The sequence below is a fragment of the Haliaeetus albicilla genome, chromosome 11, assembly GCF_947461875.1.
Source record: "Haliaeetus albicilla chromosome 11, bHalAlb1.1, whole genome shotgun sequence".
Lineage (NCBI taxonomy): Eukaryota > Metazoa > Chordata > Aves > Accipitriformes > Accipitridae > Haliaeetus > Haliaeetus albicilla.
In genome coordinates, this window is record NC_091493.1 from 37,738,906 (window position 1) to 37,760,584 (window position 21,679).

Below are 21,679 nucleotides of genomic sequence, written 5' to 3' on the forward strand. Positions count from 1 at the left end.
ACTAGTCTGGGAGAGACAAATCACATTACCCTCCCCCCCAACAGTTTTTGATGTTTATAGGGAACTAACTTAATTGCAAATGGAGACAAATTTCTAATTCAGTCTCCGTAAGTAATTACATTTTACTTGTCCTGACTCCAGTTCGAGTTGTTTGTCTGCTGGACAAAGGGATTTTCTCTAGTGCAAGGCATCACTCACTGCTCTGCCTGAACATCTCAGGTGCTTTTCTTTTATGCTGATTGACTGAGAAGGGATGGATCCAGCTGGGCAGAAGAGGACGAGTTTCGCAATGCAACACCTAGCCCAAGGCATTGGCTAACAGAGTTCCCTCTATCACCTTGGCCGGGTTCAGGGAATGAAACCATGGAAATAAGAAGTGCTAGAACATCTGAGAAAGCCTGAAATAAAGTAGGAACTCTGTGGAAAAAAAAAAAAGAAGTCAGGTATCAAATGATGTAAGACCCACGAGGGAAGAGCGAGGATGGGGGTAAATACGTTTTTTCTGTCAGCGAGCCTACAAGAGCAGCTTAAGGAAGATGCAGACTTGCCATTTTTGAGTAGAAAGCAAAGAAAATGATTGCATAGCCAGCACGAGGACTGACCCCAAGGGCTGGCGGAGCAGTCGTTACTGGCCTTTTCCCCCCAGAAGAGGAATGGTCTTTGCACTGCATGACCGCTACTTGGCCGAAGAGTCCTTCAGACTGGGTGGACATCCTGAACTCCAACCCCACACACTCACGGAGCTGAGCTAGGAGCGGACAGAATCGACGCACGGAAGGAAACCTCGATGGTTTATTTCTTAGCAGCGCTCAGGGAAGTATTTTGCTACGGAAGAACTGAAGGAATTAATGGGACTCTACTGAAGGCTGGGCGCTGTACAGCCTGGGCATGAGATTTTCTGTCACGATTTTTTTGACGTTTCCCATCAGGACATTGGAGGAAGGACGACTTGCCACAGAAGCGGCATTTTCGACGGCTGCTGCCCGGCCAAGACACCACAGCGAGGGCTTTTTATGAGGGGGTTATTTCCACAGACAACTGGATGTCGACATACTGCCCAGGATGGCGGGTCTCAAGCCCACTGGATGGTCTTGCTTCCACTTCCACACGCACCCTCTGCATGAACACCCCCCCCCCACCGGCGCTGCCGGCCGGGCAGGGGTCCCCCTCACAGGTTTGCCTCAGGGAGGGCTCCCCGCCGAGGCGGGGAGGGCGCTGGGCTGCCGGGCGGTGTGTGAGGAAAAGGCTGCGGGGGAGAGGGGAGAGAGGAGCGGGTCCCTCGGCGGGATCCGGGCTGAGGGGAGAAAGGGGGCGTGGCTCGGCGGGGCGGCGAACCCCAGCGCCCCTACGGCCAAAGCGCCCCAGCGGCAAGGGATGACATCACCCGTTCTTCCCAAAGAGGAGCGCGCCGATTGGCGGAGGGGAAGGGGAGGGGGGAAAGGAAAGGCTCAGGCTTCGCCAATGGGCGGCAGAGCAGGGCGGCTAGGCCGGGCTGACGTGCGGGCTCCTGGCCGTATGGGGGTTTATTTTGCTTTGGGCCGCTCCAGCCGCCGCCATTAGAGGAGCCCGGGGAGCGGGGCGAGACGCTTTCCCACCCCCTTACCCCCCCCCCCCCCCGCCGAGCTGAGTGGGAGCGCCCGCGGCCGCGGCAGCCCGCCGCGTTGGGAGAGACCATGTCCTGAGCGGGGAGAGGACGCCGCAGCCAGCGGGCCGGGGGGGGGGGGGGGGTCGGCGGCGGCGCGGGGCGCAGGCGGCTTCCAGCGCCGAGCGTGTACCTGAGGGACGGCTCCCGGCGGCGGCCGTGAGGTAAAGCCCCTCTCCCCTCCCCGGGCAGCGCTGAGGGAGGGGGGAATGGAACAGAACGGAACGGCCGGCTGCCTCCCGCCGGGGCCCGGCGGCGGGGGCGAGCTGAGCCAGCCCGCGGCGGTTCCCGGCCGGTGACCCCCGCCGGGATTCGCCCGCCGGAGCGAAGCGAAGCGGGTCGGCTGTAGGGCCGAGGTTAGCCCGGCCGAGGCGGGGTGGTGTGGGGAATCCTCCTCCGTGGCCGGCTGGGGTCACCGTCCCGCGTGGAACGGGGAGGGGGGGGTGTGTGTGTGTGTGAGGGGGGTGTTCGGCGGTAACGGCTGGCGGCGGGGCAGCCCGGTCGCCGGCCGAGGGATGCGGCGTTTCTCCCTCCCGTCCCGGCAGCGCCGTGTGTTAACAGAGCTCCTGGGAAGCGGTGTTACAGCAAGCAGAGTCTCGGTACAAAGGCAGGAAACTCTGATTTTTTTTTAATTTTTCCCCCCCCCCCCCCCGTAGCTGCTTCTCCGAATGCTGGGCTGCAGCACCTCGGTCTGCTGGGGTGAGATCATGCCTCTGCTGCCTCCCACTTCTTCTCCCCCACCTCCTTTTTTTTTTTTTTTTTTGGCTTTTTGGAAATGCCTGTTTGGATCTGCGTGCCGTGGTGGAATAGGTGATGGGAGCTGCTTGCTCGTATCCGTGAATTTCGGATAGCAGAACTTCCATGACATTGCCTATAGTATGGTATCGCGTATCGTCGATACTTTATGAGAAATAAAGTGCGGTGTGGGAACTACGTCAAACTCGAGCTTGTTTTTGTGAAGTTTGAAAAAAAAAAAATTAGAAAAGTTTGATTAACGAGTGAGGCAAACCTTGGTAATCCACGCTTCCAGCACCTTTCTGACTCTTACCTTCCCAGTCCCACACTGCGGCAGCCTCCTGCCAGGCTAAGGTAAACTTCTGCTGGGAGGTCACGGCTGTGTCTGTGAGTCCTTCCTTCGGAGTGACAGAAGGCATTCCTTCCAGCCCTCAGCTCAGATCTCCAGTGGTCCGTCCCCACAGCAGTCACCCCTCTCCTAAGAGCACTGGGTGGGAGAGACGATGGGAGAAAATTAATCTGGGTCTCCTGCGTGGCAGACGCGGCACGGCTGCTGAGAACTTTTTGCTGCCACGGTGGCTTTCAGTGATAACAATGACAACTTTTTCTAGAATTCTTGGGAGTCGATGTAGTAAACAAATGTTGTTGGACAGGTTTTGTGCTGTGCTTGAACAGTCTCTACTCACTAGCTACCTGCTGTGGCATAAGGGGTGAAACTGGCATGTGAGTTTAACACGTTGATACCTTTGTTGATCCAAAAATTGAAAGGTGAGATGCCTTCTGTGTAATACCTTAACTTCCTCCTTTCTCTAACACATACTGAGTTAAAGCTCATTCTGGTGTGAGCAGAACCTTGTAACAGTACTTCAGGAGAGATTTGTTGCGCTTAGTTTTGCTTCTGCTCATAATGTCTTTGGTGACTGCAGGAGAGATTTGTGAAGGCTGTTTCGTTTTGTTTTTTTTTTTTTCTTTCTTTTTCAGTGCTTACTCGGAGAGGGGAAAAACAGGTAAGCAGCAGGAGGTGTTCTGGAACTCTTTTATTTGCCTCCTTCCAAAGGCCAAGTTGAATTGGTGTCTCAGTGTGCGGAGTTTAGCAGGTCATATGTGAAAGATCACTTCTGATTTCAGTCTGTCACAGCATTAAATAATGCTTTAAGTAATGCTTTTGGATGCATTGCATTTTGTAGGATTTGTGAAACTCTAATTATGTGGTGCAATTTTCTTGAAGAAAAAAGAAATTATTACCTTTACTTTTCTTATGCTGCTTAAGTAAGGACAGGCAGATGGAGATGACCGATGAGGCCGTAATCTGTTATTGTAGAGTTGTATCCATTAGCATTTTCTCAGAAGTATAATTAAAAATATTAATTTAATTGGAATGCTGAGTGACACAAAAGCATCAACGGGATTCATCGCAGAAGCATGACTTAAATTGGAGAGTAGGTAAAACACAAAATTGGTCATGGCAACATTTTCAGTCTTACTTACCCTTGTGTATGGGTATTCTAATTGTTGCGTCATTTGATGTGTAAATTCCTTGGGCACAGGAAATCTCATCCATCTTTGGTGTTTTTTTGCAAGATGGATCTGTAAATAAGTCAGAAGTGTAAGTAGAAAATACTTTACTGATTGTATGGGAGGTTATTTTTAATACAGTCGATCAAATAATCAGATGTACTCTCAGGCACTTTTAACGAGAGATTTACTGCCTCCTTCATGTGGTATTAACTTAGGTGTTAATGTTTCTCTTTCCAGCTTCTCTTTGCCATATCAGTTTTGCACCAGGTTGAGATTGTGCAGAACTTTAGATCAATACATTCTTTATCGTGATGTACCATCTACTAATCGCAGCAAAGCATTTAAACTGCTACTGCCAGTTCCGTTGGTAATCTCATGCCCCTTCCTCCCCCCCAAAATTTGAAGACTGGGTTATTCTGAGCTGTTCAAAATTCATGTCAACAAGTAATCCTCACTTTAACTGCCTGAATTATGATCCACAACCTCCTGGTACTGAAATGGAACTGAACTTTAGTTTGGCAGCTGAAAATGGCTGGCTTAGTTGTAACAGAGGTCTTAATTTTTTTTTTTTTTAAGTAGTACTACATATGAAGAGGGAAGTTGAAAAAAGAATTTTTTTTTCAACCCAGCTGATGAAGAGGTTACCACTTCACTTGTCAAATGGCATAGCTTGGTAAAATCAGTTAAATAACAGATAATGATAACTTTATAATGTCAGTTGAATGGAATTTGTTACACCTTAAAAAGAAAACTTAGATCTTCTAGTTAAGATCTCGAACATTAGGAATTCAGACACTTTTCTGGTACTTACTCTTTTTCGTAGCACTCCTTGCATAGCTGGCATTGCTTTAATTTACACAGAATCATGTTGATTTTGTGACTCTGCTCATTTTTGCATCATCAGTTGCTGAAGCACAGCTTCTCATACGTATGTAGGTAATCCTTTTGGAACTTTCTTGAAATACGCGATTAATAATAGGACTGTTACCTCTGGTGTCTAATAAAAGTTAGCATGCTTTAAAGGAAGAACTGTAGTACTTCAGCGTCAATTCTGAGAACACGTTAGTCTATAATAATACGGATGATTTTGTATTTCCTTTGTGGCACGGGCAGGTTTTCAGAAGCTTTGTAGTCAAACTGGAGTTGTATCCACCTGGTATTTTTCAAAGCAACTTTTTTCCTGTGCTGCTGTCCCGTTTATGCAAAAACTCATTTTGGTGAAGACCAGAGAGAGGTGTGGAGGGAGTGGGGTAGGGAATGAGTGCAGTGATGGTTGAAGAAGGAACTGTCTTTAAGAGGGGGCTGATATGGAGACCTTGGGTCGAGAAAGCAGAAGGAATGGTAGTTTTTTTACAAGGCACATGGGAGAGTAGTGCATTGGAAAGAGCGGTAGTTGCTGGTACGTGCAGAGCATCTTGCCTACGGAGCAGTCAAGTTTGCTGCCCTTTTGCATCTTCTGCTGTACAGCAGATACGATTAAGTTGGCATTTTTCCCTTTGGCTATTTGAATTTATCCTGATATAATCTGTTCTGCTTGTTCTTAAAACAAGGATACTATTGCTTTTTTTGTTTGTTTATTTCTAGTAAGGTGTGGGTTTTTTTTTTTCTGAGAATGGCTGCTAATTTTGCTTGTGTTCACATGTGCGTTTTAAATTAATGAAAGTTAGTACTTCCAAGACAAATGCTGGAGAATACACAGAATTTCCATCTGTCTTTATGGCTGTGTTCATAATTGAGCTGAAAATACTTGAAGTAATGACAGCTAGGTACAAAACAAATACCAGGCGCGTAACCTGCTGTCCAAGGGATGGGGGGACTGGAAGGATGGACTTGTGTCTATTTTGGTAAGTCTAAATAGGACTTCCTTCTGAAACTGTTGGTTGTGAGCAAGAAGGCTGCAGTCTTTTTATTTTCTTCTCCTTCCTGCTATCATGTCAGAAGCCAATACACAGCAATGTTTTATTTGGCTTACGTTTGCCGTTATTTCTGTAAACAAATGTTAAAGTTTAAAAATCCTCCGTGCGATTCTTTGAATTCGATTTGATTTAGCATCTAGTCTTGAGTAGCTGTTTTTAATGAAACAAAAAGTCTGAGTTACTGGGGCATTTACAGACATTAAGAAACTTTTGTTATGTTGGTGTTCTGCTGTCTTCTAGATATTCAGGAGTTAGCTTTCCTGAGCTGAACAAAATAGTCAGAACCATGGTTTATGTGACTCTGGAAAGAAAATAAACTTGAGAGGTCTGTTATGTTTTCAGTGGATTAGAACTATTATGATCAAGTAATCTTTTAGTGGCTTTGAAGTTGCACATGCTGTTGTAGGTCCGTTCATTTGAAAACCATGCAATTCTTCGTGCATAGTCAGTTGATTATCTGGGAAGAAAGACTGTCATAAGTCTCATAATGTGGATAATTCTAGCAAAAAATAGGAAATTTGCTTTGTGAAGGTGATTGTCAGTTTATGAGAGAATCCTATTTCTTGTGGTTATAAAGACTGTAAGTGTTGACTTGTACTTCTTTCAGGCTAAAGGGCTTGAAAGTATTTCTTCTGTCTGCATTCATCTTCCCAGTATCTAAGCAGGGATTCAGTAGAGACAGCGGGCATATTTATTAGTTGCTATCTCCCCTGAAACGGCTTCGATCAACAGGTCTGAGTCTTAAGTCTTCTGCAGTTTCAAGAAGTGTTGAGTATACTTATTTTCACGCTAGGCTTTTTTTTTTTTTCTTCAGTTCACACTAGCATGATAAGTCAGGAGTACTTTGTACTAGGTGTCTTAACAATGTCTGATTGTCATTTACGCCTTCTGTCAGATGGGCCTGTGGCTTTAGGTTTTGGCTACAAAGGCTTCCCCTTACTGTGTGTTTGTTGAGAAGCTAATCTTTATCTTGCTGAAGGGTTGGGATGGTCTTCTGGACTATTTACATTTTTTTTGACCTCTGCATTACTGTTTAGCTTGGCAGGGATAAAAATAATTGTCACCTCATGGCTTTTAAATGGTTTATTTAAAGAAGGTTATTCGGTGTTATCTTTAACAGAAAGTTATTCCTGCCCCAAAAAATCAGAAGGTTACTGTTTTAGACCTGTTACTCTGAAACTTTCTAGCAGCTAGGAGTACCTTGCAGTAATTAACTTGGAGTTGTTGGATATGTGTTATGAGCAAAATACAGATTACTAATCATAAGGTTACAAAAAAAAAGTGATTTTTAAAAAAACCCAAAGTGGTATCACTCCTCTAGAAGGAGTTTGAATTTGTTTGCACTGTGATATTTGATACTAGTTCTTTGCACTAGTTCTTTATGTTAAGCAGTGATATACACAGTAGTGGTTTTTGTGTGCTGTGATAATAGCATTTTTGCTTCTCCCCCCCCCCCCCTTTTTTTTTTCTTTTGCTGTCTAGCCAGTATCTTAAGAAGAGTTGGATAAAATGTGTAGCTTGTATGGCTTACTTGAACTAGAACTAGTCTTAAATATAGCCCAATTGCAAATGCATATACCAAAGAGTTGTTAACTGGAAGTGGCTTGCCATTAATTAGGAGGAGACTACACCACAGTTGATGATGAGTGTGTGTTTCCTTGTTTTATTTGGAGGCAGGTGGTTTTTTTCCACCAAATGGTGACTATGTCTGCATGTAGCCATGATCTAATTTATGGTCAGCTGGTATTGAGGAGGTCCAGAGGATAATTGCTAGAACTGAATGTCAAATGTACAAGTCTTTATATAATGTTCCTTGGTTGTTGGGCAGGTTTAAGTGTTTTTAAGTTTTCATGTCTGACTCCACAGTGTGTTTTTATTCAGAGCATGACATCTGGTTTTCCTCATCTTGTGTGAGGATGGCCGAGATCTAAACAAAAATAAGTCTCGTGTTTTAAGCATGTAGTCTAAACACAGATAAACTATATTTTTGTATTTATCCTTACTTTTTATAAAGAATCCTCTTGTTCAACTTCCATACTTTGTCCAGTCCAAGTGTCTTAAAACACAACAGAATTGCTAAAACTTCATTTTTATTATGTATGTTTGTTACTGTGTTGTACCTCTTACCTTGAGTCAGTATTCATCTGTTGCTGACTGTTCATGATGATCAGATTCATTAAATGTCGCTGGCTGTATTTATGCGAATGTGCTATCATAGCTCATTATTTTGAGTCAGTTTGCTTGGTTTTGGTTTGTATTGTGTGGGAGATGCTGTGTGTTATGTAACCGTTGAATCTGCTTACTCTCGTTTTCCCAAATGGTATTGGTTTCTAAGTAAGCAGTCATATTTAGTCCATCCTAATGTGTAGTAACAACATCTCATCGAAATAGTTGTTCGCTTATAATTGAGTTTAAAACAAAACAAAACAAAAAAACCTGAAAAATGTAACTGTCTCCTGAAATAAGAAAGACGACTGAACTGCAAGCTGCTGCTATTGTTCTTTATAGGTTGTTTTGAGCAGTTAAGGTTTTCCTAGCTTTTAGTCACAAATTTAGTAGAGCTATATGTAGTTTGACCCATTTGAGATGAGTAACAAATGAAATGGAAACTTGTACTTTGCAAGTTACACAGCAGGATTAACGGTAGTGGTTAAGAGCACAAAAGTGCTTCAAGGGATAAACATCAAAATAACAAAAGCAGAAAGAGTGGATGTTTAGTATTGTCAAATACCTGCTAATTCTGTGATGAGTTTTCAGCTTTTGCAGAAGAGTCTGGTTATAGTTAGGTCTACATCCTCACCTAAGGTTCATTGTCAATTCTTGTATTTCAGATGTCTCCTAAGATCTGTAACCTCCTGAATGTTTGGCTACTTACTGCATAGAGCGTTTGCAAATTAGGCATCCTCTTGCATTAAAACTGCATAGAACTTCTCTTGCTTATGAGAAGTCAGGTTTTAAGGTTTATTTGAAATAATAGCAGTTGGATTGGAAGTGTGAACAGAATATTGAAGAGAAAGCTGAAGTAAAATCAGCATATTTTTTCTGAATACCATAAATACCTAATAAAGTACACTTAATATGCTTTGAAATGAGATATGAATCAATAAGTCAAAATGAAAGCAATTTTTTACTAATTGTATGTAAATGAAGCCCATCAGAATTCACCCAATGAATAGACTTCTAAATGTTTTCAAAAGTTACTATTTACTTTCTCAGAATTTTTTTTGGTTAAGAGAACTGCATTTCTTGCAGCATGTTTCTTTGTGAAAGATCAAGTCTTCTGGATTTTAACGAATTGCCCACTTAGTAGATGAAAAGTTGTATGTAATGAAGGGGGTCATGCCTAAAAATCTGCAGTACAGAGTATTTGTTGACAGCCTAGACTATCAAAACTGAAGAAAAATGTTAAAACTCATTTAACATACTAGATTGTAAATAGTCATAACTAAAATATTTTCAATTTTTCTTTTCTCATGCGCCATTAATGTTATAGTTTGTAGACTGTGTTGCGATTTACATAGCAATGATTCAGTCTTTAATAGAACTGTGATTTGTGCCAACCTTAACTCGATGATGCCTCTTATAAGACAGCAACATTCTTTCTGTTACCCATGTTATTGGGAGCAAAGAACAGCCTACTACTCAGAAGAGCAAAGGTGATCCTTGTGTGTTTCGAGAGCAGTGCTTTTACTGGGATGACAATGGGAAGGATAATGTAGTTTGACAAAAGCCTCTGTCTTCCAACATAGTTCTTGCTTTGTATCTGCATTTTATCAGAAAGGGGTTTCTGCCTTCTGTAACGATAGGTGCAGTCTGAGACCAGTTCCTACTGTCTGTACTGCAAATAGCCAGCTAGTGTTCTTTAAAGAAATAAAAATTTCCTAAGCAAAAGACCCCACCTCATAGAGCAGCTTGCAGAAAACAATTTCAGTGCTCTTTTCCTGAGATGACAGAGTATTTTCTCCTTTTTGCTGATCTGTTCGGGGCAGTGTCCTTTCATTTTTAAAGAACTGTCCTAACAAGCAAAGCAAACTGTGCTTACGTGCTAAATTCCTTGCTTCGGTGTATTCGGGCTAATACAGAAAATGCTTCTACATTTGTGACCTGCAGTAATCTTTCCGTTCTTTATTATAATACATAGTTACTGGCCTTACTGCAAAGCTTCCAGATTCAGCGCTGATCTGATTTGGTTGTCCCATTGACAAGGTCAGTGTTCTTAATTTTTTTTAAACTAATTTGCAGAGACATCAATGGAACTTATTGTTAGTTCCCTTCAAACTATAGGAGCCTAGGTTCAAGTTTTATGCTTTTAATATACTGATCTGTTGAGGCTTATGCTGAATTCTTGAGAAGGTAATCATGCAAGAATAGCCAATAGTTGAAGGTGGAGTAAGTAAGTTTAGTGAGTTAAGAGAAGAAAGTGTCAGTAAAATTCCACCTTGGAAAATTAGGCAAGGCAAATTTCATGTGAAAACTGATTCTTAATATTTGGCAATAAATGTCAAATAGGTTATTTAAAAATGTAAGTTGTTTTTGTTGAAGTATATTGACAGTGTGATACTTCACAGGGATTCTTGGACCCAGATAACAAATGAATTTGAGCCAGTGAAACAGCAATGCCTTTTATGTAAGAAATGGTTGAGGAGATTTTCAGAGAGTTTACAAGTTTGAAAGAAACAAATTGGCCTTTTTGATTTAAGCTTGTGTACAGCTCTGTTATCTTCTAGACCTTCCTACTTGGCTGTATTTTAAAATTGGCAAAATTTTTGTTTGATGAGTCCCTTGGTACAGCTTACATGAGCTTTAAAAAGATAGTGTGGTTAGTCAGCAACACAGTGGCACTGTTTATAAATGTATTTGTTTGGAAACAGTGAAATCAAACCATTGCTTTGTTTCCTACTGTGAACAGTTAACTCAAATTATTGCTATGCATCTTTTAAAAAAAGTTCTGCAGTTCTACAGAACAAAACCAGCTACAACTATCTGGATTCAGACTGGTGCATATTTTATCATAATCATTTAAGGTGATAATCCAGATGTGTGATTTTAACAGGTTTTCCTACAGCTTTAATTAGAAAGCTTACTTGTGTATGAATGAACTTCAGTTTCCTAAGAAGTATGCTAATTTTTTATGGATAATTGGAAGAGAACTCAAGGTGGTGACGTACAAGGGGGAACGCTTGTGTCAAATTATGCAGGGTTAATCATAGGCAGTTTTTCTTAAAAAGCTGTTCGTCCATTGTGTGTATATATAAACTTCACAGCCACATTATCCAGCTGTTAATGAGCAATTATAGCTGTCAGATTGAGACCCTTTCTTGGTAGATGTACATTTAAATACACAGTGTTTCATAATACGTAAAGAATACAGTCAGTGAAAGTGCTGCTGTTTGATCTTTTGCTTTGACTTGCAGTCCTGTTCCTCTCCCCTCCGTTTTGTGGTTGGATGTGTGAAAGGTATTACTTCCACACTCGTAAACTGTTGAGTTAATAGATTCTGCGTTTGGTTATAGAGAGTTCTCTTTCTTTCAGAACAAGATGCTTCTGCTTATATTGTTCTTCTGAAAAAGTTGCTTCAGTGTTTTAAAATGAAAATAAATAAACCAGCCTGCCTTTCTTTTTGGAGCAGCCTAAGAGAGGCAGCTACATTGAGGGGGAGAAAGAGGGTGGATCGCTTTTGCCTTGTAGGTCTTGCTGAAGGCTTAAGTTCATACCTAAGCTCCCTTTTCCCTGTAAATACAGAAACAGTTAGCTTTGTTTGAAAATCCATACGCATGAGCAGAACGAGTTAAGGTGGGAACACTGATTTGATCAGTATAGTTACGTAAGGTTTCTGCCAGCACAGATGCCAGCACCATCCCAGCAAAAAATCCGTAGTGTAGGCTGGTCTAAATCAGCATCTGGCCTGTGTACGGGGAAGGGCTTGATCGTTTAATGAAATGGAGCTCCATATTGTTCCTTGTTTGAGCCAAAGGAGAAATAACTTCTGGGCACAGTGAATAATTAAACTGAGGGGAGCATAATACATCCTGTCATAAAAATGTTATTTGAGGACTTCATTGTTTCTTCCCAATTTCTGTGTGCCATTTTGTGTTTTCCCATGCACCTAAAAAGAAGAATGTTCTTAAAAGTTGAAGGAAAGCAAAAGAAAAATTTGTGACTGTTCTAGGTGACCTTTTCTAACTGACTTTATTTAGTAAAAAGGTCGTCTGATAATGTTTTGATTTTTCTTTGTTACTTGATTTATCAGAATTTAATATATTCTCCTCTTTAATATACTGAGTTACTCTATTAACCTATCCAGAAGGTGTTTAACACACTGTATAAACTGATCAATTGGAACTTCCTTGGAGTTTTGTGGGGTTTAATTTCTTGTCTGCTCATGCTTTTTGGACATTAAGGCATGCACCCATGCTTCACAGTCGCCGTTGTGCTATTTCTGTGCGAGAGGAGGTACTACATGATTCAACTTCTCCTCTGTGAAGAATCTAAAATAACAAGTTTACTTGAAGACAGAGTGGCAAAGTAATTCTGAAAAAATGTAACAAGCTTCAGACTGCTCAGTGGCTGGATGGTGATCCTGTATCACCAGTAAATCAGCTGGTTCTGGTGTCCCTGGGTCAAGGTGCAGTTGCGGGTCAGACCAAGACCTAAAAGTAAATAAAACCCAATATGTGAATGTGTTAAATTGTCTCATCTAGCTGTGCTGTAGTAGGTATTGGTAGAGCTATCAAAGAAGAGAAATTGCATTGCTCCATTGAGCTTTTTTATATTCTTTACTTCATAATAAGCTGAGGCCTCGTGTTTGGAGGTAGTGAGCTCATACCTCGGAGGCTTTTGGAGCTGCAGATACTCAGCCTCTCTAAGAATTATGTCTGAAAGCATCTAGCTTTTTAACGGGCACAGAGAATAATCGCAGCTAAAAACCTAACCTCATGATATACGTGAAAGCTTTTCTGTAATACAGTATGTACTGTGCTATTTAGTTTCATAAATAGAATCTCAGTATTTGTTTAGATCGTTTTTGCAACCAGCTGCTTTTCAACTTGAGCAGCAATCTCCTTTCCCAGTCTTAATGTCAGTAAAATGGATGATTTGTTTTCTTGCCCCTAAACTGCTGGGTTTAAGGCTTTCCAAACTAGGGCAGGTAAGAGACCGTTTACAGTTACAGATCCCTCTCAGGCTTCATCACACAGTGTATACAGATCTGGCTTTTGATTAAAAGCATTACCTACTCAAAGCATACCAGCTTCTGCTCAGGTAGAAGTTATTCTCAAGCTCGTATTGGGATAGCCACTTTCTGGTTGTCCACAGTAGCACAAGTGAAACTGCTCTTCGTGGTTCTGTTGGCGGCTGTTGGCAGGTGTGTGGACGGTATGCTGCTTCCTTCTCTTTTCTGAAAACCGTGTTCAACTGTCTTGCGTTCCTAACTAGGAAATGTTAATATCTCAGAAAACACTACTGTTTATAGAGAGAATAAGCTTATTAAGAAATGTTAAAGTCATTAAAAAACTTATTTTGGGAATTGGGGGAAAAAGGCTTGACGAAGTGGAATAGATAAATCTAGCATGTAGAGTAGTCATATAGGAGGTGTTTTGGCAAAGCTTTAGTTTGTGTGTGGAGTAGAGAAACTGTTTTTCCTCCAAGTTTCTGAAAAGTCGACTTTATGAAGTCACCTTTAGTAAAATCAAGTTGACTTTGTATTCTTATGTATATGTACGTATTTTTCACTTATTTTATTACAGATATGGGGACCCTGGTATGATCTCGCTCCTTTTCTTTCCATCGTGCATTGGCATGGACATTTGTGAGGAATGGTGGAGGGGAAGCAGTAGGAAGACTAATTGCCTTCTCAGCACATTCCTTAGTCTGACACAGTTTTATAACGTATAGGTGGGAGTGAAGTGCTCTGCAGGCTGTTCAAACAAGTAATATTAGAACCTGAGCTTTATGAGAAAGCTTTATATGTTCCTGACTGCTCATCTGCTTTCATGCAACATAAATACGGATCGCTGCTGAAAAGGATAGTCCTGCCCTCTCGTCTGTCCTGGCCATGCGATAGCCCCTCATTCATGCAGCTACCTGATCTGGTGAATAGATCAGAGTCGAGCTGTTGGAAAAAACCTATGCTGCACACTGGAGTCCACAGAAGGGAGATAGTAGGAATAAGGGTGACAAATTTAAGTGGACATTTAGCTGTGCATTGGTAGAGCAAGGTGTGTGCGAAGGTATTTGAGTGAAGAATGTACTAACTCATAAAACATTTCCTAATCAGAGAACAGGTATAAACTAATTTTTAGTTTCATGTGTCTAGTTTTGAATTTAATCCTGTTGTGTAACTTCTCTTTTGCGGTTTTTGTTTACTAGATTATGGGTGTTTTTGTTAGCCAAGAGAGTTGCAGTATGATGAATAATTGTCAGTCAATTGATATGACAAATTTGTATTTTGAACAGTTTTGCGTGCTTAAAAATATCACATAATTGAGTCTTACATATTGGGTAACTGTTCTGTGGTAAGGGAGGAAATGGACTGTATGCATTTTTCTATTTGTCCTTCATCTACCTGCCTCACCCTTTCCCTCTATTATGCCTTCTACACAAAGCTTCTTTTTCCTTCCCCGTCCGAAGTTTCAGATTGCAATAAGAGTGTTTATAGAGGTTCTGGTGTAAATTTGATGTTGCTTGGATCTAGTTCTTTTACTTCAGCAGATTGATCACTTGTATAGTGACTGGTTCTTTATAAATATTGGTTTATTTTCACCAGTCCGTATGTTAGTCTTAGCAGGTCATGACTGAGTTTAAACAAGTAAATTGGGATCAGAATAGGTGTGGCATTTAATAATTAACTTTCTGGTTACTCAGGTCCAGTAGGAAACCTATAATGAGTCTGTTTTCATTTTGTTTACAGGAATAGTTATCTGCTTAGTCTCACCCTTCATATTTGCAATCTGAGGAAAAGGTCTGAGCCAGCATGAAGACAGAATCCCATCTTCATTAGAGAAAAAGTGAGTTGGAATTGGATTGAAATCTGGATTTGTAGAATGAAAATACTATGTTAGCTTGTCAATGCACACAGCTTGTGCTTGCTTTCAAGTGGTATTTTAACTTTGTAACACTACTGTTATGAGTCATGTCCAATCAAGGCCGCCTCTTGGTTAAGCACATGTATAAAATTTTCAAATCTATGTATTTTATGTAAACTCCTACACCCCACTCTTCTGAAAGAACTGCTCACTCATTGTATAACTGCCCACCTGATATAGTCCTCCTTCCTTCCAGATCCTGTGAGCTCTTGTAATAGGCCTTGCAGGAGCTAGACTTTGTGTTCCTTTTCTTGTACTGCTGTATTCATATTGAGTTTTATTTTAACAATTTAATATTTGTGACTTGTTTCTGTAGCTGTACTGGTTTCTTCTCCAGTATTCTCAGTGCAAAATGTGTATCTGTTTTCTGAATTTGTTTTGGAAGCCTCTGTGCAAATTTAAGAAATTCCAGAAATGTAGGAATGAGTTTTCTTTTCATTTCTGCACTAGGAAATCCTGAATTCTGCATTTAAAATGCTGTTAGCTCAAGTCTTATTCTTTTCATAGTGGTTTTTCTCCCCCTAAATGTTCTAATAGTTTCAAGAAAAAAAAGATTGCCTGTTTGCCCAGCCTGATTTTTATATTTGGTGCAGTACACGTCAACTGGGTTAAATCTCATTTACTCTTTTTTTTTTTTTGAAACAGAGCTCCTATGCAACCGTTGTGTACTAATGATGTATTCTGATTACTTAGCTTTCTGCCTGACGCAGTTCATTTCAAGAAGTGCACGATGACAGAGCGTGGAATTAAATGGGCTTGTGAGTATTGTACATATGAAAACTGGCCATCTGCAATCAAATGTACCATGTGTCGTGCTCAGAGACCTAGTGGAACAATTATCACAGAAGATCCATTTAAAAGTGGTTCAAGTGATATTGGTAGAGACTGGGATCCTACGAGCACTGAAGGAGGGAGCAGTCCTTTGATATGTCCAGATTCTAGTGCAAGACCAAGGGTTAAATCCTCTTACAGTATGGAAGGTGCAAATAAATGGTCATGCCACATGTGCACATACTTGAACTGGCCAAGAGCGATAAGGTGTACTCAGTGCTTGTCTCAGCGTAGGACCAGGAGTCCCACAGAGTCTCCTCAGTCTTCAGGTTCTGGTTCAAGACCAGTCCCTTTTTCTGTTGATCCATGTGAGGAATATAATGACAGAAATAAACTAAACACAAGGGCTCAGCACTGGACTTGTTCTGTTTGTACATATGAAAACTGGGCGAAGGCCAAGAAATGTGTTGTATGTGATCATCCCAGACCTAACAACATAGAAGCAATAGAACTGGCAGACACAGAAGAGGCTTCTTCAATCATAAATGAGCAAGACAGAGCTCGATGGAGAGGAAGCTGTAGTAGTGGTAATAGCCAAAGAAGATCTCCACCTACAACCAAACGTGAATCTGATGTGAAAATGGACTTCCAAAGAATTGAATTGGCTGGAGCTGTTGGCAGCAAGGAAGAACTTGAAGTTGACTTCAAAAAACTAAAGCAAATAAAAAATAGAATGAAAAAGACTGACTGGCTGTTTCTAAATGCTTGCGTTGGTAAGTCATTTGCTGCTACCTTATACTGTTATGCCTGTAGTTAGGTATTTTGGGAGAATGAAGAATTAAACCATAAACTTGAAATTAGATTTCAAACCAGCTTTTTTTTAATCTCTGCATTTTAATTTTAAAAAGTAAACCAAATGTAGAAGTTCCTGAAATGGCACCTGCTAAGAGAGGGTGCAGATTTTGTCCATAATCTGAACATGTTTCCCAACTATGCTCAGACTTTTTTGACCTTTTGTAGAAATGGATATCCTTGTAACCAAATCCTGTTGTTCTATGTAGTCGTCAAAAGATGGAAAAATTACAAAACCAGTCTACAGAACAACGTAATGCATATAGCACTGTAAAAAATGCCATTACTGGATAATTAAAATTACTCTTCTTTTTGCTATGGGAAGATATGCTAGTAGAATCAGCAGCTGCAGCTTGGGAGTATTTGTAAACAGTGTAGAGCTTGCAACAGTACAAGATGCTCTGTCAGATGTTAAAAATAACACCAAAATATGTAGCTCCAAGAAACTGCATGTGTAATACTGACCTTGAAAGTAATAATGTTGTATTAATACGGATACTGTGTTGTAAATGTTTACAGGCTTTCTGAAAGTATTTTTGTAGTCAACTGCTTCAAAAAATTCAAATACCAATTTTGTTTTGTATTTTAGTGCTTTCCTAAGGAAATTCTGGATAATTCTCCCAGTGCTGTTAAAGAACAGAGACATGTGAGAGCAGGGTTTTCTTCAGTTATTGACCTTGTGAGTTAACTTTTGTGCTGTAACTTCCCAGAAGCAGATATCTTGTGCCCTAGCATACAAGCAGGTTAAACACTTGAAATACGCAACTATTTTTAGAGTAAAACACTTCATTTGAAACTCTGGCGCTACTAGTTTGTCTCGTACTGTTCCTTAATGTTTCATGAAGTCACTTCATGGTTATTATAACTGAAAAACTAATTTGTGGAGCTGCTTTATTTAATATATTTGATCGGGGTAAATGTTTTCATGGGTATCATGGGTTTGGTTTCTCTGAGCTAATAAATATTCCAGTTTATCTTTGTGTTGCGTGAATAATTGGACAAGCACATTTCCTTTTGAAAATAGTTAGATGCCTCAGTATTTCCTGATAGCTTCAGCTCTTTACATGCTAGCACATGTGCAGTGCTTTTGCCTTCTGAAATGAAGCAATTGAAATTCTGTATGGTATTTCGTAAGTTATTGAATACCCAAGATCAATTGTTGCAGGTCATTTCTGTGCCTTACAAGAGTCTGTTTTGCATTCTGATAGCAATTGTATTAAATATTAGGGGTGTTTTTCCTCTGCTTTTTGAAAAGTGATTTTTTTTTTTTTTTTTTTTTTACTATTCCAATGTTACTTAAAATATTTCACACTTTCAGATTTAATCTGTGTGGGAATGGTTGTGTTTATGTTTAATAACGTGCGTTATGCAAGTATTTAATGTTGCTTGTGACTATACAGTTGTGCATGAAACTCAAAACTGTGTTAACAGAAGTTTTGTAAGGCAGTAATGATTTAGTTCTTTTCAAATGAAAATAGTTTGAAGGGATCTTGAGAAAGCCAGAATGCAAATGGAGTTGTGTGCCAATTTTTACTACTGTTCTGCTGAAAGATTTCATGGATTCCTTTCTGTAACTTAAACACTTACTATAGCTCAGCTTTTTAACTGAGGGGAAAAAAAGCAGCAACCAAAACCTGTTAATTATTACTCTTTCATTTTGGAATTTCACTTTGCATATCACAGCTGTCATATTTTTCCAAATATTCCTTGTAGCAGGAATAACCTTAGGAAGATTGATGAAAGCTTCATAGATTCTTTTGTGGTTGTCTCTGGATGTTTTGCAGAGTGTATCTGTATTGGAAAGGTATACCAGTTTAACGAGTAATTTTAAAAGCAATAAGCCACATTTATGCTGGTTGTTTTGTTGTCTTAGTGTGACATACTTAAAACAATTTAACTGTTAATTGAACAATTTTGCCTGAAGCATATGTTCTTACCATTGAAATCAACTGAGATATTGTGACTTAGTGAGTTACTGTTTGTTAGCCAGCTGGAGCTCTTGTGATCTTCTAGCTGAGCTGAACGCTTGTCAATCCTTAGCCAAATACAATTATAAAATAGGACAAGTTCATGTTAAATGTCAAGTAAGTTTTGTGAAAATTGATGGAATAAGAGTTGGTATGTAGTCTGTTACCGTAGTCCAGCTGACAAGTGGTGGCTTGTTAGGATTCGGTAACTTCAGACTGCGCACCTCCAAGTTTAAGCTCAATCAGTTGTGGAGGGTCCATTTGCTTTGAGTCTATCTAGTGTGGGAGAGATATATCAGTTTCAAGTTTTTGGATATACAAAGCGTAGCCTTCCCTGAAGTTAAAGATTAGAGGAGCAAGAGTAGGAGTAATTCTTGGCAGAGTGGTTATTGTTTTTCTCTTAGAAGAAATTATGTTTTAGAAGCAAAATGTTTGATGCTTTAGGACAGCTTTTTAGTTGAACTCTCTCTTTGCATCTCAACTCGAGTATAAAATTTTTTACTAGATTTTAAATTTAATGTCAAGTTTCATTAAAAACATGTATCGGACTACTTTTTTTCCACATCTGTTCTTTTTAGCTGAAACAGAAGATAAACGTGTAGCTTGTGTGGATTTAGAAAGTACCTCTGTGTGCATGTTTGTGGGCTTTTTTGTTTTGTTGGAGACATCCATTAATGTTCTGCCCACCTCAGTAAGTAAACATGCCATCGAGGCTTCTATTCCTTGCAAATCTAGACTGTACAAAATGTGATGACTGCAAATCTTGCATTTCAGCATGAATAGTTTCCTTGATAGAAGGTATTCTTTCTGAATCAGAAGGATTAGTGGCATTACCCCTTTCAAACTCTGCGCGTGAATATACTTGAATGTTATTTTTGTTATTGACTGTTTTTTTGCAGCGTGGATGTATTCATCAAATGATCCTGTCTCAAAAGGATGAGACTTTAGAACTGATTGTTTGGTTAAAATTTATTAAAATCAAACCAGAACATCTAGTAAGCATGGCTGGTGAATGACATGACTTCCTACAAATGCCAGTTTGAATTACAATGAGAAATTACAAATGGCTTCTGCAAGGACACCAATGCTTTCTGCTGTACTGGCCTAGTACAAGGTTAATGTGAAGTCCAAGGTACTCTCATTTCTTGGGGGGGGAAGCTAACGTATATTTAAAATTAAGCTCCATTGTCTTTTATGTAACTCATGGTTATCTATGCCAAAGAGACTGTAAGAGAGGTTTGGTGGCCTGTGGGACATAAGGAATCTGATGTGCAAGAAGAGCAGTACTGATGTGGGGCCTGGTGAAGCTGGTTACAGCTGGCTGTGGATTTAAGTAGTACAAATGGATGAAGATGATCATGACTATAAAGTCTTTCTAGTGTTCAGAGTTTGCTTGGGGCTCACACTTCAGAACTTGCTGAATCTTCCCCTCTCCTGGCACTTCAGGGCTGGATTTTACAGTGGTGCTAGCAGAGTGTGTTGCAGGGCACTGCTGAGGATCCTTGGGTTGTGTGTTTAACTCCTGAGCTTGAACTGTAGCCAGCAGATTAAAAGTAAACTGCATTTCTTCTCCTTTTCCTTTCTCCTCCAAACCTGCTTATTAACTGCTGCAAGAGAGCATGTTCTTGTCTTTTGATTCAGGTCAGCAAGGTAGCTACTACTGTCAATGGGCTAGACTTCCCCTGCTGGGGATGGTGGCTCTGGAACCAAGTAGACACGCATTCCTCTTAGCCCTGTGAAAGAAACAAGTAAGACCGTCTTTCTTAAACAAATCCAAAATATTTAGAACAATCTGTTTTGCAGTACATCCTTAAAAGGACTGTTAGTTCATTCCTGGTACTCCTACATATGTGTCTGCTTAGTTTTTCCTTTGTCAACTACTTTATCTCTCTTACAGGTTTGTTTTTTTTTTTCCTTTGTCCTTTTCTCCCTTCAGTTTTCTGAAATAGTGCCAAATGTGTTACCCAAGCACTCAGAAACCCTGTGGGAAGGGAGAGTTGTTCTGTCCACATTTAGGTATGAAGTTGGCTGGGCAGTGTCCCAGACTGTTCTGCAGCTACAGGAGAGATGGCAGCCACCTCCTGCTCTGTGTATTGCAGAGCATGTGGCTCTTCACTGACAGTAAAAGCAGCCTGAAGGGACTGATGTACCAAGACACTTTCAGCTGGCACTGCCGCCCAAAGTAGTCCTCCTAGCTGCTTGTTTCTGTCCTCCTGGTGTGTTTGCATGCCAGCATACAGTGAGATGCATCTGGAAACTAATCTTGCTGAAAATGAAGCTTGCTAAGCTTGGTTAGGGGATATTTTTGTGGGGGGGTGTGGTGGTAGTTTTGTTTGTTGGTTTTGCTGTTTTAGTAAACCCAGACTGGTTTCCACTGTACGGCTAAACCTTGATGGGGCTGTTTATGCTGTAATAAGGGAGTGGGAGGTGTATGGGTAGGAACAAGCTGCTGGAGGTGGGGAAGCGTCATGCTCCATTCCTTGCTGGAGTCGGTTCAGGCTAGCTTGAACTGTTTAGGGAAGTATAGCAAGAATTAGTCACTGACAGGTGTTTACCTGCCATGCTGGCCTTGGCTAAATATGGCAAACAGTGCCTGTTGGGATGGTTGCAGGGGAAGAGTCCCTGGTATGAGCTGTACAGCCTGGCTTCCTTCCTCCATTCCTTTGTGATACTGGGAAGCACGGTGTGGCATACTTGCCTTCTGTGCCAGGTAACAGTGACGCAAGCTTACAACTTTGACCTGGGTAAGAAATCTTGTATTGTCGTCTGTGTCCTATATATATATTCTATCATACTTATATTTGTTTGTGTGTGTGTGTGTGTATATCTTTCAGAGTAGGTAAAACTCTGCATTCTTTACTCCTTGGTAGAAGATCTTAACTCCTGAAACACTTTTATTTTGGTCTCTTGACCAATTTTTTTAAATGCTTGGTGATGCTTTATGCTAAAAATAATTGAATAAATGATCAAGTTAAAAATAGTTACTTAAATTTACCTTGGAAGCATTGATGGTTAACTTTAATACAATTCACAATTTTCCACTGTCCAGCCTCCTTTTAGGGTGCAACCCTGCAAGCAACTGACCAGCTGTTAATGCAACAAGGGGCGTGGATGATAGGAGAGGGGATAAGGACATCTTTCAGCAGTTCTTCTTGCATGTATGCTGCTTTGTCCTGTAATGATATGTTAGAAACA

General features: G+C 40.6%; 1 protein-coding gene and 1 long non-coding RNA gene across 6 annotated transcripts in view; one reads left to right on the top strand and one right to left on the bottom strand.

The window, feature by feature from the left end:
• Positions 1-1,624: 1,624 nt before the first annotated feature.
• ZRANB1 (zinc finger RANBP2-type containing 1) overlaps positions 1,625-21,679 on the top strand; it is a 48,150-nt gene continuing 28,095 nt past the window's right edge. For 2 of the 5 annotated variants that reach the window (XR_011326947.1, XM_069797195.1), the window contains exons 1-3: positions 1,626-1,806; positions 14,720-14,816; positions 15,588-16,438. Coding sequence is in view for 4 of the 5 variants with exons in the window: in XM_069797195.1 (XP_069653296.1) it covers positions 15,625-16,438 (814 nt within the window). In the remaining variant the exon portion in view is untranslated. Of the gene's footprint in view, positions 1,807-9,952; positions 10,018-14,719; positions 14,817-15,539; positions 16,439-21,679 lie in introns of all 5 variants that reach the window. The other 3 variants (XM_069797199.1, XM_069797196.1, XM_069797197.1) reach the window with 3 other exon arrangements.
• LOC138687811 (uncharacterized) lies at positions 2,288-2,826 on the bottom strand. The gene is made up of 2 exons (XR_011326948.1): positions 2,691-2,826; positions 2,288-2,588 (listed from the first exon to the last, which is right to left on the bottom strand). It is a non-coding gene; the product is annotated as an uncharacterized lncRNA (long non-coding RNA).